Source organism: Sinohyriopsis cumingii, chromosome 13 (genome assembly GCF_028554795.1).
Source record: "Sinohyriopsis cumingii isolate HCF-2022 chromosome 13, ASM2855479v2, whole genome shotgun sequence".
NCBI lineage: Eukaryota > Metazoa > Mollusca > Bivalvia > Unionida > Unionidae > Sinohyriopsis > Sinohyriopsis cumingii.
Genome location: NC_142973.1, coordinates 10869984 through 10894429, shown reverse-complemented (window position 1 = coordinate 10894429; position 24446 = coordinate 10869984). Strand labels below are relative to the sequence as shown.

The 24446-nt window shown below is 36.3% G+C and overlaps 1 protein-coding gene across 2 annotated transcripts in view; it reads right to left on the bottom strand.

Moving 5' to 3' along the window:
* Positions 1 to 6049: 6049 nt before the first annotated feature.
* LOC149784935 (adapter molecule Crk-like) overlaps positions 6050 to 24446 on the bottom strand; it is a 53383-nt gene continuing 34986 nt past the window's right edge. The window contains exons 6-9 of one of the 2 annotated variants that reach the window (XR_016425336.1): positions 23377 to 23409; positions 20382 to 20492; positions 15867 to 17944; positions 6050 to 15829 (exon numbers count right to left, since the gene is read on the bottom strand). Coding sequence is in view for 1 of the 2 variants with exons in the window: in XM_089978567.1 (XP_089834693.1) it covers positions 17798 to 17944; positions 20382 to 20492; positions 23377 to 23409 (291 nt within the window). In the remaining variant the exon portion in view is untranslated. Of the gene's footprint in view, positions 17945 to 20381; positions 20493 to 23376; positions 23410 to 24446 lie in introns of both variants that reach the window. The other variant, XM_089978567.1, reaches the window with a different exon arrangement.

Sequence of the window (24446 nt, the reverse complement as noted above, 5' to 3'; positions counted from 1 at the left end):
AACTTAAGTGAAGTTATGAACTTACTAAGCCTGTATTTAAATAAATGGTATCACTTGTATTTCTAATGACAGCCACAATCCTCTTAGTTTGGGCTCAAGACCAGCAATAGTGAATAGAGGTATTTCGAAAGACATATAACAGCTCACTCATTATAATGTTACTAATTAGCATTATTGAAAACTTCTTAGATATCAAAATAAATAGTATATATGTATGGTGCTTGTTGGCGACATTGGCAGATTATTCACTCCACATCCTGGTTCCCGGGCAGTTTTGATCTCTCACAATAATAATCACGGGCATAGTGGCTCGTTACAAAGAAAATCAACAGATTTGGGTTCTAACCTGTAACACTATTAACATATTATATTGTTACAGGTTAGAACCCCATCCCTTGATTTTCTTTGTAACGACCCCCTGTCATCATGGGCAGTAAATTTGAAACATACTACTTCCGGGTCAATCTATTTTTAAGGTGCAATATATACTAGTACATAATGGGAGGTAACTCAAGTTGTGCTATTCAATTCAATTCATTAATGAAAAAATGGAAATAAATAGGTAAAAAGGCAATTATTTATTTTGCAGATGAATATTTATCGAATATTTAACATTCAGCAGCGTAAATATGCATTTATTTTATTGATATTTGTGGCAAGAGTGCAGAAAAGGACGACGTGCTTCGTGGGCAGATGGAAATCTGCCCACGAACTTTTATCTGCCCACGAAACCGTCTGAGGACGACAAAACTGCCCACGACCCACCTTAAATAATAGTATATATATATATATATATATATATATATATATATATATAGTTGGCTTGACTTTGCTTGCAAAGATTTAGGAAGGGGGATGTCCACGTCTATTGCACGCGTGCTGATGACTGACGACCCCAATACGTGACAGGCACGTCCGTCCACAGAGGCTGCAGAGGAATGTCTGGGTTGAGGTAGGTGCTGCCGATGGTTCCCGGTTGTTTCTTCGCCATCTTTTTTCCTCCAAGCTGGCCCGTCTGTTTTGTTCAAAGGTGGCAGTGGCCCGGTGAACTGTACGTCGTCATCTTTCACGGTCAGCAGCTTGTAATGCCCATTGGGGGAGGTCGATGCCACTGGTGGTGAGCGTCTTTTTCAAGGAGTCTTTATATCTTTTTCGAGGTGCCCCTCTATCATGGTGGCTAGTGAACAGCTCACCATACAGTGCAATCTTTGTCAGGTGATGATCTTCCATCCTGGGCACGTGCCCTGCCCAGCGTAGCTCTGTCTTCATGAGCGTGGCCTGCTGGTGATCCCTGCTTGGTTGAGGATTTCAGTGTTGTTGATGAAGTCACTCCAGTGGATGTTGAGGATGGTGCGGAGTCAGTACTGATGGAAGCGTTCAAGAAGACTGAGGTGGCGGCTGTAGGTGACCCAAGATTCGGCTCCATATATGAGGGTGGTCAGTACGACAGCTCAGTAGACGCTGATGTTTGTATCTCTATTGAGACTGGCATTGTACCACACCCATTTATAGAGTCTGCCGAAGGCGATGTTTGCCTTGGCCAGTCTGTTGTCTATTTCTTTGTCGAGCTTGGCATCAGAGGATATCACACAGCCCAAGTAGGTGAACTGGTGGACTGCATTCAGCTGGTCAATGAAGATGCTTGGTGGCCGGTACTCTTCCTTGGGAGCAGGCTGGTGAATTATCTCAGTTTTCTTTAGGCTGACCTCAAGTCCAAAGAGCTGGCAAGCTTCTGCAAACCAGGATGTTACGCGATGCAAGGCGGCTTTCGTGTGGGCAACAATGGTGGCGTCGTCTGCTAAGAGACGTTCTCTAATCAGTTTTTCCAAGGTCATGGTGTGGGCCTGAAGTCGCCTTAAGTTGAATAGGTTGCCATCAGTACGAAATCGGATATAGATGCCATCTTTGTCATCAAGGTCTTCTGTTGCTTTTTGGAGCATCATGCTGAAGAAGATTAAGAACAGTGTGGGCGCTAAAACGCAGCCCTGTTTCACGCCATTTACAATGGGAGAAGGCCTGTGACAGGTCGTTATTGTTTCTGACCTTATCAAGATGGTCTTCATGTAGTTGGATGACCATGTTAAGGAACTTTGGAGGCCAACCGAGCTTTTCATGGATTTTCCACAGTCCAGCTCTGCTCACCCTGTAAAATGCCTTCATCAGGTCCACAAATGTGATGTACAGTCCATTGTTTTGTTCTCGACGTTCTCCTGAATCTGTCTCAGGACGAACACCATGTCATTTGTGCCCCTATTGGCTCTGAAGCCACATTGTCTTTCTGGAGCATGTTCTTCTGCAATGGTGGGCACCAGCATGTACAGCAACACTCTAGCAAGAATTTTGCCTGTAATGGAGAGCAGAGTTATCCCACGGTAGTTTGAGTAGTCAGACTCCCACCCCCGCATCTCGGAGGTCTTGTAGATGTTTCCCTCGCTCCCATCAGCAAACGAAGAACTCGTGTATTTTGGTGTGCAATACTGGGCCTCCTCTCTTCCATATATCTGGTGGGATACCATCTTTTTCTGCAGTCCTCAGCTGTTTTGTGGCTTTTACAGTCTCTTGCAGTGTGGGTGCCTCATCGAGTTCCATCTTTGGTGGCTATTGTGGGATGCGATCAATAGCTGCCTCATGGACTATACGGCTAGTGCTGAAGAGGGTGTGTAAGTGCTCTGACCAGCGGTTCAGGATAGATTCCCTATCAGTGAGTAGCTCTTGGCCATCTGCACTCCGTAGGGGGCTCTGTATTTGGAAGGAAGGACCATATGCTGATTTCAACGCTTCATAGAAACTCTTTGTAGTCACCAGTGTCAGTGTACAGCTGGGTTCATTGTGCAAGCTTTGTCCACCATTCATTTCGTATGTCTCGGAGACTGCAATGGAGGGAGCTGAAAATAAGGTGGAAGGTTGCTTTCTTCTGTGCACAGTATGGTTGAGCGAAGTGGGCTTGGTACGCTGATATCTTTTTGGCAAGCAGTTCTTGGATTTCTTTGTTGCTTTCTTCAAACCACTCTCTGTTTTTCTTAGTGGTGAATCCAAGGATTTCTTCTGAGGTTTGCAGAATGCAGCCTTGATGTGAATCCATATCTTTTCCGGTGGTAGATCTGGCGGAAAATTACGTTCTTGAAGTCTAGACTGCAGGCTCTTTTGAAAATCTGCCTTGACATCTGCACACAAAAGGTTTTTGATCTGGAGCTTCCTTTACGGGGGACCTCCTTGTTGTCTGGGACTGAGCTTGAAGTGGAAGTCGAGCTTGCATCGGACAAGACGATGATCTGTGTGGCACTCTGCACTGCGCATCACTCTGGTATGAAGGACGTCGTTTAAGTCCCTCTGGCGTACTATGATGTAATCGATAAGGTCTCAGTGTTTTGATCTAGGATGCATTCAGGTGGTTTTCAGGCCGTCTTTCTGCTGGAATACTGTTTGTGATGGTGAGCTGTAATTCTGCACAAAATTCAAGAAGCAAGAGCCCATTGTCATTACAGCCACCCACGCCATGTTTCCCAAGAACGGCTTTCCAGGCTTCTGAGTCTCGACCCACTCTGGCATTGAAATCTCCGAGGATGATTATTCGGACGCTCTTGAGAAGTCTACGCAGGTCAGCGTAGAATTTATCCTTTTCAGAAGGATCTGCCTGGAGTGTTGGATCATATACACTGAAGAGTGTGGCGTGTTGTTGGTTCCCTAACGGGAACATCATGGCCATGATGCGGTCGGTATGACCAGTGGGGGGGGGGGGTTGTTAACTTGGTGGTGATTGAGTACTTGACCATGAAATCGACTCCTGAAAGTCGTTTTTCAGTCTGTGTTTTCCTGACCAGTAGAGGGTGTATCCAGCGCCGAGTTCTCTGACTTCTCTCCTCTGAAAGGCGGACTTCGCAAAGTGCAGCAATGTCAACACAAAGGCGAGAGAGTTCGTGTGCAATTAAGGCAGAGCATCGTTCTGGTCTGTTGAGTCTAGCATTGTTCTGATGTTCCAACAAGCCAGTTTTAGTCTTTTCCCATGATTTGATGCAGGTGGGGCATGCGTTGTTGTTTCTGTTATCTTTTGACTGCGTTGGAAGATGCTCGTTGGCTGCACCAGGCCAACTGCGGGGGGTGGGGTGGTGTGTATAGAAACGAGCTTTGGTTAGACCATCTTTTCTAGGCCCCTCTCCATGTGGAGCAAGCAGTGTTGTCCCTAGATAAGGCTGCTTGGTCACTCAGGCTGCTGCCTGGTGATAGTGTCGTTTCCAGATCAACACCATACGGCCAAAGGCCTGAGTCGCCTGCATGTAGGATTGGGACTGCGGCTTCAAGTAACATCTTTCACCTGCCGTTTTCGCCCCTTTCCCATCACTGCAGGGCTTGATAGAGTCAAACATAAACAGTAGACACTGCCTTCATGCCTGCACAATGGAGCTTTTTGGTGGAGAGCAGTCTGCGCAAACTGGCCCCATCCTTTAAAGCTGGGGTTCATCTGCCATGGCTCAGCAAGCCAGCGAAGTCCTCAGGCCATAGGCTTTATATCAGAGTTTTTCTCTCCTAGGCAGATGGCCAAACATGGTTGAAGAAGTCTGCCTTTCCTGCTATTTCATACCATAGCTGGTTGGCCACAGCCACAATCCACTAATACATATGGTGTTCCCTGGTCCCAAACACTTGACCGTTGATCTGTAGAGACCTTCCACCATAGCCAGTGACTCCCCTGTAGAAGTTCATAGCCTAGTGATGAAGTGTTAACATCACTCCCTCGATGTCGTTTAACCTGCCAGCTGAAGCGGTGGACCAGTACGTCTGTCCACTCCGAGAATTCAGCTGCCAGACAACAAAGGTACTATCTCTACCAAGAGCCCGTATACCCCAAGATGCTGGTCACTGTGACCTTCCTTTCTGGGAAGGGTGTGTTACTGCGATATATACAATCATATAGTCTGTTGATTAATCATGAACAGACCTTGAGAAATAAACTGAAACTACAAAATTGAAATAAGACCCAAGGTGTGTCCCTTCATATTTTATGATTTCATGTATAAAATTGTACATTGTGAAAAAATCCAAGCTAAATTTAAAAACTTTACTAAAAATGTAAACTACTATGTACAAATTTCTCTCATCCCCTGGGGAAAATGTGATGCAAAGCTGTTGCTTAGGACTTGGGATGAAAGAAATGTTGACATTCAGTTAGGATGTACATATGTATATGCTTTAATCTGTGCAGATGTCAATGCAGACATGGCTCCTTCAGGTAGTAAAATTACTAACCTCTACTCTGTTGTGGTGTGCTAAAAATGTCCTTTTTTAGTTTTGTGACCATAATCCCTGGCCATTTAGCAGTAGTAGCAGTAACACGATTCTCAAGATGGCCTCCACGGTAACCAAATTAAATGCTGGAGGGGCATCATTTTCATTGATATAAAATGAAATCTCATGACCTGTGCATATCAAGTTTCATGACTAGCAGTTTCAAAAGTGTAGCTTAACAGATGTAAGGTTGCAGCCATGGTGGTTATAATGAGGTTCAGATGGGAGTAATCATTTGAACAAACAATATAGACGTGATCTGCCAGCACATTATGATTGCAGATCAGGGTCTCTTTTGTTGGCTGTTGGACTCATAAGCAAACGTATGTGGTAGACCTAAAAAAAAGGGGCCACCACACGTCAAGTTCCATTATTGTCTTCCAAGCAGTGTAGGAGAAATAGTAATAACAAGGACTTTAAGATGGCATTATCGACAACCATACTGACTATTTTCATTCAGGCACACCATGAGCTCAATATGAATGTGTCAAGTTTCCTTACCATCCTACCCATGGTTTAGGAGAAGAAGCAATAGCCAACTGTAATTCTTATACAAGCTGATCAAGAGAATAGCATATACATGAGCACATAACTTAAGAATGAAAAAATATCTATCAATAAATAAAGTTTATATTCTTAAATAAATTTGACGTGCTCCATTTGATGGCAATATCAAGAACCCCATCACATCAAGCTGAAAGCTGATAAGAAAGTAATGCAAGAATAACAATTAAGAGTAGGAGTTGAAACAAAAGATGAACATGACTAGTTTTCAAAATAGTTTATTATCTTCTTTGCTAAATTTCCTATCTATAATAAAACAGAAAGCTCCTGATTCAATCCCGATTTACATGTATGTACAAGTCCTTTGATCAATAATTACAAATTTCATAAATCAGAATTCTGTGCTTATTTTTAGAGATTTCTGGTGAGATCCCCACCCACATTAACTTGGAATGGGAATTCGAAGGACAGGAAATTATTCCTTAAGAGTTCACACCAACATTATCTGATAATTGGAACAAATAACTTTTGTGATGTTGGCTTTGCATCTCACATGCTCATTACAACTTTAACATGGCATTGATAGAGGTTCAAAAGTTATGGCTGTTTCATTCAGGTGGTCAGTCTAAAGAGGCTTCATCTGTATTCGAACAGATTTCTTTGGGCCAATATATGTGACTAGAGAAAGCTGGGTCACATAGCAGCTGGTTCTACTTAGTTTCACTGAATATGTACAAATATAAAATAGATCAAATCTATTACAGATCAATATGCACACATGAAGATATTTATATGAATATGCAGTGTGGAGAAAATAAGTGAGCCAAGTAAGATTTAATTCCCTTATGCTGGAAAGTTAACATTACTTACACAAAACTATAATTAGATATAGAGGCAATGAAGCATGCAATCAACTAAAGCACAGTCATTAACATAAAAAGTTACAAGTGCATTAAAAATTGTACAACAATTTTCTTTAGAAGTGACAACAAGCAAGAAGATAAAAGATAAACATTTCTCTATGCATTAAATAACAGCATGAGAGCATTACTCAGTACAGCAATGTCTATCAAAGACATGCTTTCATGCTATAACATACAAGTATTTCAAAATGTACAAATAAAGATCTGACCATATAAAGTGCAATATTATAAGGATGATGCAACAGGAGAATCAATGCTGGGAACAATACTTAATTCAAATCCTTGACTATTAGATTTGGACCCATACCCCTTAGACCTCACAACTTCTGGTACTAACATTTTGTGGGCAAAAATTTTAATACTCTTGATATACCATATATACTCACTTGTAAGTCGAGCCCAACTGCAAACCACACAGACCCAGATCTGCTGTCACAAAATGTGCAAGCAGATCAGGATCTCTGTTGTTTGCAGTTTGACTTGACTTATAGGTGAGTATATAAGTTGATTGCAGGCATTGCACAGTATGCAGTACATACTTATTCAGTATAATATTGTGAAAAAATTAAACCCAGACCTGAAATTTTACAAAAAGGCCCAAATTTTAATTATTTCTTCTATGCATATATATAGTCCTTGCCCATATCATTAGATTCAATAGTGCAGTTCTGTAATTATTTTGTACACACACTCAGCTACAGAGGTCAGGGTAACGAAGAAAAATGATAGTTATATCTTCTTCTAAGATCCTCACATACAATTCAATGCCCATTATTACGAGAGTTAAAACTCATTACAAATATGCATCTGACCAAACACAATTCATCGAAGTCCTAAAATCATTGAACAAATTCGTACTGTTAATTACATATTCATCCATTTATCACATTACCTATTTAATATCCAATAATACTGTACATTACAATTTGATTATGTGAAAATGTTCACATCAAGCATGGAATTGGAGTAAAAATCACAGCCTTATTTAACAAGTACAGCATTGCAATTATCCAAGCAGTTTAGGAGGAGTAACGATAACAAACTTGTGCCAATAGATGGATGAATGATGGACATTGGTCCATCCTATAAACTCTTTTGGTCTACGATATAGTAAAGCTAAGAACTACACATTTGAATTCCTATTTGTTACAAGTAACTAAAAGAATAAAAGAAACTGAGATATTGTGTTCTATTAAAATCATATGCTTATGTCTTGCAGTGATGTATGACCCTAAAATTTAAAACACTACTTGTACAGATCGTTTGCAAGGGGAGAGGCTCTTTTATTCGGAAATAAGTATATCAAGAATTTAAATCTCACCATATTAACTAAAATGTGGCATTCCAACTGAGCATATCATAAGCAGAATTTTGTAATATGGGATGGAGGCATATACTGTTGAAATAAAGTTAATTTTAATTTTTTAAAAACAAAAAGTGAGGAAAGTGTTAGCTAGCCTACATATTAGTTTACAGTAACCAAAGAGTGATTTTGTGTTCTTCATGTTCAACCAAAAGTCTAGGATTAAGTCCAAACTAGGAAAGAACCACAAGACTTGGTAATTATATCTGGTATATTTCACACAGACAATTAAATGACACTGAAGGTTTGGTGATTGTGAAAGCAACTGGGAGGCAGGAAAATTAGTGTCAAAGTACAAGCATACATGTGGAATTTGTGAGGGTTTTTATCTCTAGTTGTAAGTTAAATACAATTTGTTGACTGAACTTGACACACACTGCAAGTTTTCTCACTTTCCACATCTCTTATAAATCAACAGGTGGTATTTATTTCATGCAAGTTAACCCCCCAAAACGGTTTAAAAACTATATATATATATATATGTATGTATGTATGTGTATATATATATATATATATATATATATATATATATATATATATATATACACACACACACACACATTTTTCTTGTACTCAAAAGCAAACAAGCTCTTTCTTCCATTCCCTCAACTGGTTTTTAAAAAAACCCAAATGTTTCCATGTTAACTGCCACTAAAGATTATGGAAAATCTAATTCCAAAGATAAAAATGAATTATTTTTTTTATAATGGAATGGACAATTGAGAATATGCCTACGGATACTCTGCTCAGTTATTTCTTGTATGTTAAATGTATAATCAGCATCATTAATTGATTTCAAGACTGGTGTACTGAAACAGTGAAAAGGTACATTGTTCAGTTTCCAAAGTCAGCACCTATTTTACCTTTAAAAAGCATAAAATTATGTGTAGAAAATAAATTTTGATATCAATATTTTAACTTATTTATCATGTTAGTTTAAACAGTGCTTTATATATTTATGCTGTGTTATGCTAGAAGACAACATAATTCAGGAAAAACAGAAAATGGTCCAAGTTTTAGACAGAAACAAAGTACATTTTCAATATTTTTCAAATAATGACTTTGCTGGAAACAAATGTATACAAAATTAACAATGATGACTACAATAATTTCCATAACTACACTTGGAAGATGCATTTTTTTAAACTTTTTCAGTTTGAAAATCTGACAGAACTGGTCTCATAACTTTAAAGAATTCATACAAATGTACCACACTTTCCAATTTAATCTAGAAATCACACCCCATAAAATGATATGAAAATATATCAATCATTTCAAAATAAAACTCACAAAACTTGGTCTCGTCATCAAAAATAATTTTCAAAAAGCAAATTTTCTGGACAATGCTGAAAAATATATGTACACAGTTTGGAAGACTATAAATAAAAGGTAAACTGGTTGAAGCCCCAAGTCTCAGAATGACTGAAAAACAAAACCTTTTCACAGAATGAAATTTGTAAGAGTAATAGCGAGGGCTGATTTTTTTTGATAGACTATAAAATACCCCAAGACTGACATTAGAATCATACATTCATGTTTGGATTTTCACTCCAACTTGTACTGACTTTTATCTTATACTCTGCAACAGGCGAGAGACTGACATGGGGTTTAAGTAAATGGTACAATGTAACTTAATTAGTTTCCTGCCTCAATTAAGCTTGAAGTAGACCATTTGATTTCATGGGTAAAAAGGTATCCCCAACAAATTGTAAGGACATTTTCAGAAAGACAAATGAAAAAAAATATTTCCTATTTAAGTAATTATGTATGCTGACAACATTGACTTTGTAATATTGCATACTCCAAACAGGGAGTAGTAAGTCTGATTGTGACAGCAAATAATTCCACTGCTTTGACTTAAATGGTTCTGCTGTAAAAATAGTTTACATGCAGACTATCACTGCAGTACAATATCATCTAGTACATCACAGTGATATGCAGATGATGTCTGCATTTCTAGCTAAATTTATAGAAAGAGAAATGGATCATGTCTGATTTTAGGCATATTGGGTAATTTCTGAGATACAAAAAGACTTAAAAGTGTAACTACATAAATTAAAGACAAAATATGGATATGTATCAGTTTAAGGTAAGATGAAAGGGGGAGGTGAATATATGTGGGATTGCTTGCAACTGCCTCTAATGGGGCAAATGCCTATCAGTCCAAAAATGTGTTTTATATATATATATATATGCAAACTGCAAAGCTGAACAAAGTTTCTCAAAGGAGCTGATGCTTCAATGATTAAAAAGAATTTTTAGGAATTCAGGATAAGACCACTTCTTTCTAACTGCTGAGCATCAAAACCAATAAGCAATAATTTGATTTCTAAATGGTCCACTGCTATATTGGCTGTAAAATCAGAACCAGTTTCATTTGGTACCAACTAGCACAAGCTTTTGGGGATTATGTGAATATAATCATCCATTCAGTAATGGTAACAAGATTTTCAAGATGCCACCATACTGGTCATACTTGATGACAGATCAGCTTCATTTTCATGTAGGACCAAATAGACACCATGTCATCTGGTGAAAACTTATGTTGACATATTTTTATATAGTGTTCATTTCCATTTTTCAGTTCATGATAGGCTATGCATGGTGGCTAGTGTATATGATGGAGGAAGAATCTGGGAAGAAACACGAAAACAGGGAAGCTACTGGAGCATTAGACCAGATGACCACATGATGCCCCTCCATGTCAGCAAGACTTTCAAGTTAGGGTAAGTAGCGATAATAATTTTGAATTTGAGTGCCATGGTGGTTATATTAGATGCCAGATCTGCACAATTTTCATTTGATCAAGCAAGTGAAATGTCATGTCAATATGACATTCCGTTTAGAAGGAGTAGCGATAATGCTATTTTAAAGATGGCTACTGTGGTCGCCATAGGTGGAGGTCAGATTAGCAACTAGACATAATATGAATGAAGTCTTGTGGAGAAAACCCAATGTCGATAGGAGGAGTAGCAACAAGATGATAAATATAGTCGATGTGGGGGCCATATCATACATCACGACTATGACTAATAAGACGAAATAACAAATCCTTTACTGAAAACCTCATGTTGATGTAATGTCTTTCCATTCAGAAAGAATAACAAGATTGTGAAGAAAGTCACTGTGACGATGATACTGAAAGTCTAACCACCATCATTTTCCTTTAAGACTAAAATCATACAAAGTCTTTGGGGGCGAAAACTCCATACTGATACAACTTTTTACTTAGGTGTAAGAATACAATTTTTTTCAAGATGGCTGCCATGAAGGCCATAATGGACATCTATATCAGCACCAGTTTCATTCAGAACCAACTAGATATCAAAATAAGTCTTTTAGTGAAACCCACATGTTGTTGATAAATCACTATCCATTCAGTAGGCATAAAAACAACATTTTCAAGATGGAAATTTTAGTGGCCATACTGGATGTCTGAGCACCATTTTCATTCAGGACCAAGTATACCACGATATGAATGTCTGTGTAAAGTTTCATGGCAATCCTCAATGTAGTTTTGAAGGAGAAGTGATAAAGAACTTATACTAACAAACAGATGGACTGAGGATGGATGATGGATGATGATCACACAAGCTCTTCTGGTCTCTGACCAATACAGCTAAAAGAAATGTAACAAATAAACTCTTCTTAATAACATGGAAGGGAAGAAAATCAAAATCTTTTGAGAGCTCACCAATATATCAAATTTTTAAAAATTTCAACAAGTCTCTGTAACCTTGTGGAATCCAACTTCCTGACAGATTGATGGATGAATTGTGATTACTATAAACTCCGTTAACTTTACTGATTAAAGCCCTAATGATGTTGCTTGGTCACTCCATGTCTAATTTATAGCACGATAAACTGTGCAACATGTACAAAAACACAACACTGCAGCCATCAGGTAGGTGGTTGTGATATGCTGGTTTCAACTTGAAATACAATATATCCAGTGATTTCTGAATGAAACATGAAGGTCCACTTAAAGGAACATTAAATGAAAATAAAATACATTCCAGGAATACAACATGTAGGACAAAACTGCTGTATGTAATCATTTTAGAAAAAAACATACATTTATATCCCTCTTTAATGAACATAAATAGAAACTTCAAAAAATATTTTGCAAAAAATATGATTGTTCTGTATAAACAATAAGTTGAACCCACAAGAATGAAAAGAAAAAAAAAGCATCTTCTGATACATGATAGTTGAACTAAACAAGGGAACAATGTCTCACCTATGAAATGGATTATTAATTCAAGTATATGCCACTAGAACTAAACAAAGGTCCTTTGGAACAATGTCTCACCTATGAAATTAATTATTAATTCAAGTATATGCCGCTAGAACTAAACAAGGGTTCTTTGGAACAATGTCTCACCTATGAAATTAATTATTAATTCAAGTATATGCCACTAGAACTAAACAAAGGTTCTTTGGAAAAAAATTTCACTTATGAACTGAGTGATTAATTCCAGTATTTGCCATTAGAACTAAACAAGGGTTCTTCGGAACAATTTCTCACCCATGAACTGAATTATTAATTCCAATACATGCCACAAGAACTAAATAAGAGTTCTTTGGAACAATGTCTCACCCATGAACTGAATTATTAACTCCAGTATATTTACCTGTACTATTTACACACATTCCATTGGATAGGAAAAAGTCTTTACTGCAGACACATTACATAATTTGTAGAGATTTATTTCCTTTATTAAAAACAAGATATTCACATTTAATTTAGCTAGAAAGTAAACACACTATTAATCTCAAAAACTACTTTAACAATGGCCTTAATCTAGGGCAGAATGCTCCAAACTACAGTCCCTTGCTCATACAAAAGATCAGTTATATATATATATATATATATATATATATATATATATATATATATATATATATATATATATATATACACATGGCCCACAAAATTAACATTTTTTGTTCCATGTGGTCCATAGTGTAGATATGTTGGACCACTCTAACTCATGGCATGACTTGATATATTGACATTTGGAAAAACATGCATGCCACAGTGACTTATGGCATGACTTGACATATTAACCTATAGACAGCAATGCATGCCAAAGTGACCTAAGGTATGACAAGACATACTGACATATAGACAGCCATGCATACCAAAGTGACATAGGGTATGACCTGACATTGACATATTGATAGACATGCATGCCAAAGTGACATAGGGTATGACTTGATATTGACATATTGATAGACATGCATGCCAAAGTGACCTAGGGCATGACTTGACATTGACATATAGACAGACATGCATGCCAAAGTTACCTAGGGTATGACTTGACATTGACATATTGATAGACATGCATGCCAAAGTGATCCCAATTGTAAGTTTCCATCTTGGTGGACTCAACAGTAAGATTACTTCAAAATCTGTGCTAAATTGAATCAAGCAGTTTGGAATTATCAAGCTTAAAGTCTTTATAAATTATCAACAGATTATTCTATTATGTGGAACCTTGTTAATGTTATCTCTCACATTTACATGTACTATATAACAGTGCATTCAGTCATTCAGTTGCCCAGCGATTGGTCACAGGTAAAGCGAATGAAGATGCTCCATAAGATTGATGGACATAGTGGAACCCAAAAATAACATTTTATTTCTTGGACAAAATGATACTGAGTTTGGACCAAATGTTATCAAAACATTATTGTCATCTCCCTTAAATTTATTACATACAGAAATTACCAATATTGATTCTGAATATTACAAGTAGTTTAGTGATGTAAAAAAATACAAACAAGCTAGAATAAAAGAAAGATGTATGAAAGAGAGAGTAAGTGATTTCTGTTTCTGTATATGGTAATCAAATATTGAAAATTTATGTTACAATGTATACTGCATCTAAAAATTTGTGTACATAAACTGGTAGAGTATATTAAATACAAATGTCAACTATATTTGGAAAGAAGCATTGTTTCCCAAATTATCATATCATGTCTGAGCAGCACCATTTTCATAAGTACCACCTTGATCATGGGATGAAATGTGTGTGTAAATTTTCATGGCAATCTTCCAAGTAATTCAGGAGGAGTAGTGATGAAAGTTGTGCTAATGGATGGATAGACACCGGACAACAGTCCATCCCACAAGCTATTCATAGAGCTAATAAAATAGGTTTTTCCTACCAATCCCATACATTTGTACCAAATAAAACCATTCTGGCATGAGAGTAAGTGATATGTTTTGCACAGCTTGGTTCTAATGGAAAACGTCATGCCATATACTATTAACCAATATTATGTTCCCAAAACAAATGCAATATCATTTCTGGTGATCCAATGCAAACAGTACACTTACCAGTATCACACGATATTGAAACTATTGTAATTTGAATTTTTTCTGGTTACTTTAAACACTTTATTTTGGCAAACAGTCACATGTAAAGTATTCATGCCAACTTTTATCACATATCAGTGAAACACCCGAGCTGAAAAGTAATCTCCAGAAGTCTTTTTTACTATGAAGAAGAATTATCAAATGTGGAAGTACAAAAGGTCCAGCATACATGCATGTATTCAGTTTTAGGTTTAATTTTCCACACAATTCATATTCTGAATAACATTCTGAAAAGGAAGAAGATATGTACGTATGCTGTTCTTTGATCAAAAGCTTTCAAATAAAAATAAATGACTTGGTATATAAGAAAATCATTTTTAAATAAATATAATATTTTGTTCAGTTCATTTCTTGTACATGAAGGGTATACGTCTTCATCCACAAATTCTTGGACAATTTTGTCTCCCATTTGAGGTAAATTCAATTAAAAACTTTCAAGACAATAAAACATTAAGCCAAAAGTTTTTTGTGTCTTTAGCTATTTATGTACACACTCATATCCTAATATGTTAATATTTTTGATCTTGCAATCAACTAATGTTCTTCTGGTTTATGCGTACCGCTCCGGTGGCCTAGTGGTTAGAGTGTCCGCCTCAGATGCGGGAGGTCGTGGGTTCGATCCCTGGCCGAGTCATACCAGAGACTTAAAAAATGGTACTAACAGCTGCCTCGCTTGGCGTTCAGCATTAAGAGGTTAGTGTTAGGACTGGTCGGCCTGGTGTCAGGATAATGTGACTGGGTGGGACATCATGCTACATGTCTGCAGCATGATGCCCCAGTGCTAGACATCACTATAAACTGCCACATTGCAGACATCGTAGCGATATGACTGAAAAATTGTTAAAGCTACGTTAAAAATCAAAATCACATCACATCTGGTTTATGTCTGTGTAAGGTGGAACAATTAATTATGATAAATCTCCCCCGTATATGACCCAAACAGCTTTAGTTCCATCATGAATTTGACAATTAAGCTGTTATTGCCAGAGAAGAAATTATTCTATTACTCTGCAATCAAGAAATGAATATCCAAATAGTGCATGTTAAAATGAAGTGCCGATTTTAATTTAATCCATCAAACAATAATGGCATCAAATTCTAAATTAACAGCAGAACTTTTTCAAAGTACAAATGTGTGAGAGAAATCCTCAATGAACAAAACATTACATTTGCTTATTGTATTATACATGATCCCATATAAATGTTTGTTTCAGATAATTTATAAGCTATAATTACATACATAATGTATTAGTATGAATTACAGAACTGTGCAAAACAGGTATTCAAACCACCTCAACATTTTCTGAAGTGGTTGAAATCCATCTCAGATGAGATTGTAGGGATATGTAGATTGCATATCAATACAACTAGCTGAACATGTTTTATACCTCAAGAAGAAACCATGTACCAGGGAATACAGTTTTAATATTATTAATGAAAACAGCTGCTTCATTAGATGATGTTAGAAAAAACACTGTGACATATCTGTCATCTTCAATTTGGGACTTTTGCAGTTTAATGCTAAGTTTCAGCACATGGCCACCAGTGTATCTGTTTGAGGAAAGAACCACTGACTCACAGAAAGTTACTGGCAAGCTTTCTCACATAACCACATTGGCCAAGCCAAGACCTGAACACATGTGGACTGAGGTGAGATGTGTGTGATCTGTAAAGGCAAGGGCGTTAGACCCCTCAGCTGCCTGGGGCCACATGTCATCTTAGAATCGTTTGTTTGGAAAATGATATAAAAAAAAATTTGCAATATATATATATATATATATATATATATATATATATATATATATATATATATATACACACACACACACACACATACACACACACACACACATTATGATTACCAATTTGTGTGGACTTAAAGTAACTAACACTATTCAACGTATAAAGCCTCAAGAAAATTACCATGACCTATGTAACATGACAACTATTTTGGATGATTGCATCAAACGTGTCCACAGAAAATCCTTATGCATTCTTAATGACCAAATAGGGAGAAGTAATTGGAATGAAGAAATTATTTCTATACTGTAAAAATAGAAAAATGCTGTGAATTAATTCTATCACTGTCTCTGATAGTTCTGTTTACAAACATTTTCTAGAAAAATATTGCCAGATAAAAGAAAGTCTTACATTCATTCCAATTAAAATTTCATGACTACAAGTGACATTGTTCTGAAATGAGCTTGAAAATTCATTTTGAAATAAATGGATAAAAATTTTCCATCTTGATGAACTATATGTTTTCTCTGAAATTGATAAGCACCTTAAAAGCAAACATATGTGCATCAATGTACATGTTAAATAATTAGTTCTTTTTAAAGATTATGATATATATACCTCACAAATGGCACATTACCATTAAAACAGATTAGCACACAAAACTGGTCAACATTCTCTCTCCCAAAACAATCTTTAACAAGAAGTTTCCACGGTATCTGAATGATGAATTTGAGTTATTGATACAAGGTTACCAAAATTCGTTTGAATTAATGCCTGACTGTTTTCTGACAGGTCATGGAAATACCATAGAAAAAAATAATCTGCTGAAGATCCTGAATGCCTATATTATTTTTGTAGACTCTGTCTGTGAATCTTCTCTAATTCTGACGCAACCTCTATCCATGATATCGACAGCGAGTGATTGTCCTTTACATATTTTTTCATCTTGGATATTTCCACATTTTGATGTATCTTATTGACTGGTGGCACACAAATCGCAATATCCTCAGCATTTTTACACTGCATACAAGAAAGTGGCCTTGGATGTAAACAGTGGCCATTAGGAACCATCTTCATGTCTACAGTTGTTATTAACTCATGATAACATTTTAATGCAACAGGAATTTGATGATTTATCATCAAACAGCAATGTCTGCAATAAGAAAGTCTATTAACAGTGAACAATTTGATCAGATTTGCTGTCAAAAGATGCAGAAGTAGCAAGAATAATTTAATTTGCAGGTGATATAGCAAAAGTGAAACCATGTCAATTGTCTATTTCTATGTCTTTCATTCATTATGTATGGATCTTTAATTTGCATATTATGTTGTATGGTTTCCCACCAAATTCATATGATTTGCTATATGTATTTCCACCCCATTCCTATGATAACCACATTGTACCTTTATAAAAGTATATACAAGTCTCTGCGGACAGAGATGAGAATGTTCCAAATGGTGGCATGAATGATCCGTACTAATCTTCTTCCGATTTAATTGGTTTCTCTAGCAATTTCTGAATCAGTATGGAATCTGTTAAGATGATGGATGTCAGGTAGTCACAACACATCATGATGGCAACTTTGCAAAGATTACATTTCAGCTGGCATTCTGCTTAAGTTTTTCACATTCTTCCGGTGTTAAAATTCTGACATGTGTGAATGGGAATATTCCAGATATTCCATTTATTTCACCTTCCCACTGTCCATTACTACTCATTTTTGTCACTGTAATAATTGTTCCCACCTGCAATGAGATACCAGAATGGTTCATTCAATAATAATAATAATAATAATAATAATAATCATCATCAAACCCATCTTGAGATCAACCCCATGAGAACTAAACATGGGGTCTCTAGACAGGTGCATTATATGATACCACTGATTTATACATTAAAAATAGGGTATTTTCTGACGTGTTTTCCAAAACTGGTCTTTTAAATCAGATTTAACTGTAATTAGAACATCTTCAACATAAATCCCCGTTTATTGTTGTCCCTGCCCCCAGAAGTGACCCAGGTAGTCAGGAACCAAAATTGGTTTATGTGTCCTCCTGCTGTAACTACAAATTTAAAGTTTGACTGAAAAATATTTAACACTATCAATGTAATTAACATTTTAGTACCATGACATTTTATTTTCCCTCAGGGCATATACATCTGCATTTTGTTTAGTAGTCCTCTATACAGATAACTGAAAGCACTGTTCTTCCACAAGTGACCTTCCCCTTTGACTATTTGCCCCCCTCCCCAAAGGTTTTTTCCTTACCCCATATGCAAGCCATCCACAAGGTTTAGTCCAGGTATGTGATATAGAACTATTGTTATTATGTTGAAACCATTTTTATTTATTCAGTCACAACTTTGACCTTCTGAACCCAAACCAATAGGGTTCTTCCTTACACCATGTGAAAGCCATCTGCAATGTCTGGTAGCCAAAGATGATGGAGAACTCATGTTTTTGTGTGGAAATAATTTTTGCGCAATGATTAGTATAGTAGTTTTCACGTTTCTTTTGATATTCACAAAATATGAAGTAAAAGTTATATGCATGCTGAAAGCATGTGTTGATTGTTAATTATTCTTGCTGTAGTCATTCAAATGTATAGGCATACAAGCGTTAATTATTGGAAATTTACAATAAATAAATGTACATGGAAACGCATATGACAAAATTTTAGCAGTATGAAATTTGTACAGACACTGATCATGGTCCCTGGAATGTAATGAATCCTACAAATGCTTCGTATTTGTTAACCTAATTTTGCCATTAATTTTTCCCATTGAATTCAGACACAAAATGATCTGTGACAGAATTATTGAATAGTTTAAATATGTACGTAATTTTTGCAATGGAATTACATGTATTATGGATTAATTGCATGCCCTGATGGTACAATATCAGACGGCAAGTAAACCGTGTTAATACTCTGTTCATGCTATATATTAGACGTTGAATTCAGACACAATGATCTAGGACTAAATTAGTGAATATTGTAAATCTGTGTGCAATTTTTCAATGGAATTACATGCAATATGGATGAAATGCATGCCACGACAGTAAATGGTGTCGATACCCTATTCATCATATACATCAGACATGAATACACGTATATGTGCAAACAAGTTGTTCTCTGGAAAAAGTAAAATACTGTAAAACCCCACATTAACGCAACCCCGCAATTAACGTGATCCAATTCTTTTTATCCCAATTATCGCATTATAGTGGGATTCCACTGTGCATATATATATATATATATATATATATATATATATATATATATATAAAAGAAAAAGAAATAAAAGAAAAAGAAATCATTTAATGATTTGTCTATTTGTAATAATGGCAGCTATATTTGATGACAGATCTGTATTCATTGCATAAATTTAAATGTCCTTCATGCCAGTATGCTTTATGTTAAATTTGGTTAACTTTAGTTCAGCCATTTTTTAGAAGTGTTTAAAGGGTTTTCTTTTTTCAGTAATGGTGGCCATACTTAATTACTTAATGGTGGATTGGCATTAATACAAGAGAGACTTCTGGTTGCATTCTGTGAAGCTGTTTTGTAGAAAAATGATGGAAGTGTTGACAGATAATGCACAGATGTATGAAGGATGAAGGACCATACAAGAAACTTACCTGGAATGATGGTTAGGTTAGTTAAAACTAATTTGACATTTTCTTTGATCAATTATTAGTGAAATACATTTACTTTATCCCCTGATGTCAAAATTTTCCATTGAGCTGCAATGGAAGTCAAATGGTTGCTAAGGAAATTATGTTAAAAAATGGGACAAGTTAAAATTTGACTTTTCCTATTTCGATTCTCCTGGACATGTGACTGGAAAATATTTTATAATCCTGCATACAACTACTATCTGGGCCCCGAGTGACCGAGTGGTCTAAAGTGCTCTCTGTTACAGATAACTGCCATCTCACCTCTGTCTGCATGGGTTCGAGTCTCAGATTCGGCCAATGTGGGTATGTGAGAAAGCTTGCCAGGAACTTCGTGTGGGTCGGTGGTTCTTTCCGGGGTTTTCCGGGGTTCTTCCTCCACTATTAATACTGGCCACCAAGTACAGCCTATCGTGTGCTGAAAAATGGCGTTAAACCCTACAACAACAACTACTGTCACATAGAAGATATAATAAATAATGAGATCTTATTATATAATCACAAACCTTTAAGGTTAACATTCTCTTGTCATATGGAGTAGCTATCCTTTCCTGTGTCACTACTGCTGGTGCTGGTAGTTGAACAGTATATATTGGTGTAGCCGGATGGTTTGGAATCTAAAACATAATTTTAAGCAACATATAAAAATATGCAAATTTAAAGAAAGGTGAAGCAAGAATGAGAAAACTAACAATGATATCAATGACAAAAGTAATTGCAATGATGATGACAACTATGACAATGATGAAGTTGTGTTTTATTGCACATCAACACAAGTAGGTTATATTGTACTGAGGTAACGGGGGTAAAGTGCTTTGCAAAAGAACATATCATGGCAGCCAACCTATACTGATTAGATGCAAAGATTTGAACTGGCACCCTTCTTGTTGCAAGTCCAGCATGCTAACCACTGAACCTCTGGCTCTAAGACTGATTTAGTGTGCAGTGTTATTCTTATGATCATTTCTCTCTACAATAGTTTTATACTGTTGCTCTAAACAAAATGGTCTATAAATCTTAAAATTCTCCAGTTCAAGAGTGATATAATTTGTTAGAAATAAGTTTACAACAAGCAGAAAATGTCTTACAACAAAAAAAAACAACATGGGGTTCTATGGCTCTTTGTGACTGAGTAATTTCTTGCATACTGTGGTTCAAGTCCTATTTGATCAACAGGACTTAAATTGTGTCTGCAAATGGAATACGCTCCAGCCCAGTTAATCTATGTTGTGGTGTTCCACAGGGGTCTGTTCTTGGACCTGTTCTCTTTATTCTATACACTCAGCCGCTCTCAAGTGTCATTGATCATCATCCAGTGTCTCACCAATTGTATGCTGATGACACCTAAATATACAAATCTAGCCACCCAAGTGAAGTTGATGCTACCATCCAAGGTGTAGAGAGGTACATTTCTGATGTTAAATCATGGATGACATGTAACAAAAAGACTTTCTTATTCACATCCTTTATCTCAAACAATAAATATCAGCAACGCCAACATTAAATTCACACAATCAGTACGAAACCTAGGTGTTACTCTTGACAATACTCTCACACTGCACCAACATATCATGAACATATATGCAAGGCTGCATATCTTGAGCTGAGACATATCAGCTCCATTCACAAATATCTTTCAGCTGATGCCACTAAAACACTTGTGTGTTCATTAGTACTTTCAAGACTGGATTATTGTAACTCAATCCTGTCTGGTTCATCTCCAGAAACCTGAAACTTAAAGAAGTTCAAAACACTGCTGCTCGGATCATCCTTAGAGGACCACAATCAGAGCACACACACCCCTGCTATGTACCCTACACTGGCTATCCAATCAATCTGGAATCAAACACAAAATTTGTTCCCTGTACTACATTTCACTGATGGACTCCAGTCCAACATACCTATTTGACTACACCTATGTATACACACCAGCAAGATACTTACACTCCTCTTCTCACAATCGTATACTCATTATTCCTACTATGAAAATGAAGTCATATGGAGGTTCTTTTGCATACCAGGGCCCATCAACGTGGAATGAATTGCCCACTGAACTTAGACACTAAGACACAGTGGTCCCATTCAAGAGTGCTCTTAAAACTCACCTATTTCGACTGCAAGAAAGAACTTAAGGACCTAATAATGTTTTCTACCTGAAATATTTTCAGCATTTTTTATGTTTTCTAATTTCATGGTGTTTGGTTTTTGCAATCATATTATTACATATGGTTTTTTTATGTTTTAGGTGTTGTCTAATGTTGCAATGCCAGACCTGCCAACCCTGATGAGTCCGTCTCAGTAAGAGAGTTTATTTGTTTCTGTAAGATTGAGCAGTTTTCAGTAAGGTGTAACAAAATATCAATAACTGCTTTTGTAAAGCTGGAAAATGTAATTAAAAGTTTGATGCACCAATGATAAACATTATGTCCAACTGAAAAGTTTGTAAAGTACGTGCAGACTTTATTTACCAATAGTACAGTTGCACAAACGCTATTTCCAAACCCTATGCAGCTCAATGGCTTGTTTCTATCTCTGAACTTGTCATAATTCTTGGAAGGTCGTTTTCCATTTCTCATGACAACGGCAATCATATCTCCTGCCACGAGACATACAAATTAGCACATGATGTCCAATAAACGTAATTGTGTCCTTCCCAGCTTTTATTCACAAGAATCTGAAAACTCCTTTTTTATTTTTCTGTGTTGATTATTAACACTTTTCTAGAAGCTTATTTTCCCTTTTGTCTTGACATGCATCACTTTCTGATGCCATTTTCTTTAAATTTTATATAATCATCATTTTGATCATGCAGACACTATGCATGAACAAAAAGGTGCAGTTTAAAGCATCTGGGGTGCTGCTGTAAAGTTAGTCTGGTTCCCTGACTAATTTCACTAATTCTAAGATGAAACCCCAATCCAAATATAACACAGATGAACCAATTATCCAGATTTTTTGCAACAATAATTTTTCCATAGTTTTTGCTACTATGCCGTAAGTCTTTATTTTAAGGGTCATTTTTGTAAGACTTACGGCCAAATCATAAGAGTTGGCAGGTCTGCAATGCGCTAAGAGCTTCTAAAGATTAGGTGCTATATAAAATCCTCATTATTATTATTATATCAGGGTAAAAGTTCATAGATAAAGTAATAGAATCCCAAAATTTTGGATGAATACAACAACTATTATAGATGTGTGACTTTCAGAAACAGCAACACAAAACTTTGCCTTTGCCAGTGGAACAGTGATGCCTGTGTTTTGCCATACAAAAGGAGAGTCAGAAAGGATATGACTATTTAGTAATATAGCACTCGCTTATCGTAAAGAGGTCCATGAAAGCCACAGAGTGTACTGCCTTAAAGTGTTACCAGAATCCAATGATGTACACTGTACATATAATTTCATTACTACATGGTACAACAGACCTGATGACTATACCTGACTTGCAATAGGAATGGTGTTATAATGAAGTGCTTTATAGTGAGGAAATGCTGTACTTACATTTGGTGGCTTATGCTCTTTGGGCTCATCATACTGAAATCAGAAATGTGATCACCTATTACAATACTCATGTCCATAAGGTTTTCACATGTCTCCTACAGCCAAATATAAATTATCAAGCAAAACATAAATGCAGACTAAAGTGACATTTGACCCAATGATTAAATTTTTAGAGATAAGTTGCTGTGAAATTCTATGAACATTTACAAATGAAGACCCAAGATACTGGGTAGAAAAGTATTTATTCATTTATTGAGTAAACTGTTCTTAATGAAGAGTGGTCACTACATCTGCAATTTGTTACTAAAGTAAAAGCTTCTGTTTTACAAATTACCATGAGATTTAACCTCAGAACTGCATAATAGAGCCTACATACAGATTGGATACAAAAATCTGTGCAACATAAAATATTGATAAGTGCGATGAACCCTAGCCAAGAGAAACAAAAAGTAAGCAGAAACCATTGACCTAGTATTTACTGATGGGTGTGAACTTATGACGGAATTACATATCAAGTTACTTCATAAAAGAACAGTAACTGGGAAAATGTGATAACCCAAAGGTTAATCAAATCTGTGGACCATGAAAAATAAATCAGTGTTACCTAAATGTGTAATACTCTATATAACATCTAAATACCAACTTATGTGACTTGAACAGCATAGTGTCAGAGAAAATTACCTATATACAAATCATAACCATGGTGTTAACTGATGCCAAGCAGATGAAAGCCAGACAACTCCAATCCATTAGCTGGAGCTACTTGGCAATCCAGTCAGAAATTTACCCAAGTCTGTTAAGTATGAAATAAAGGTCACAGAGACAGTCTTGTAAAAAGGGTTTTGTACTGAGATGTATCCAATGATCAAACATGTGATTCTACTAACAGAAGGCCCAAAATACCATTTTAAAGGCCATTTACTGCACATACCATTTTATAGCAAAAATCTATTTTTTTTTGAGAGAAAAAGCAAGACTTTAAAAAAATATTAAAAAACCCTAACATGGTATTTTATGTGTTCAATCAACATGTTATAGAAATATACTAGAACCAGCCTACTGGGGACCAG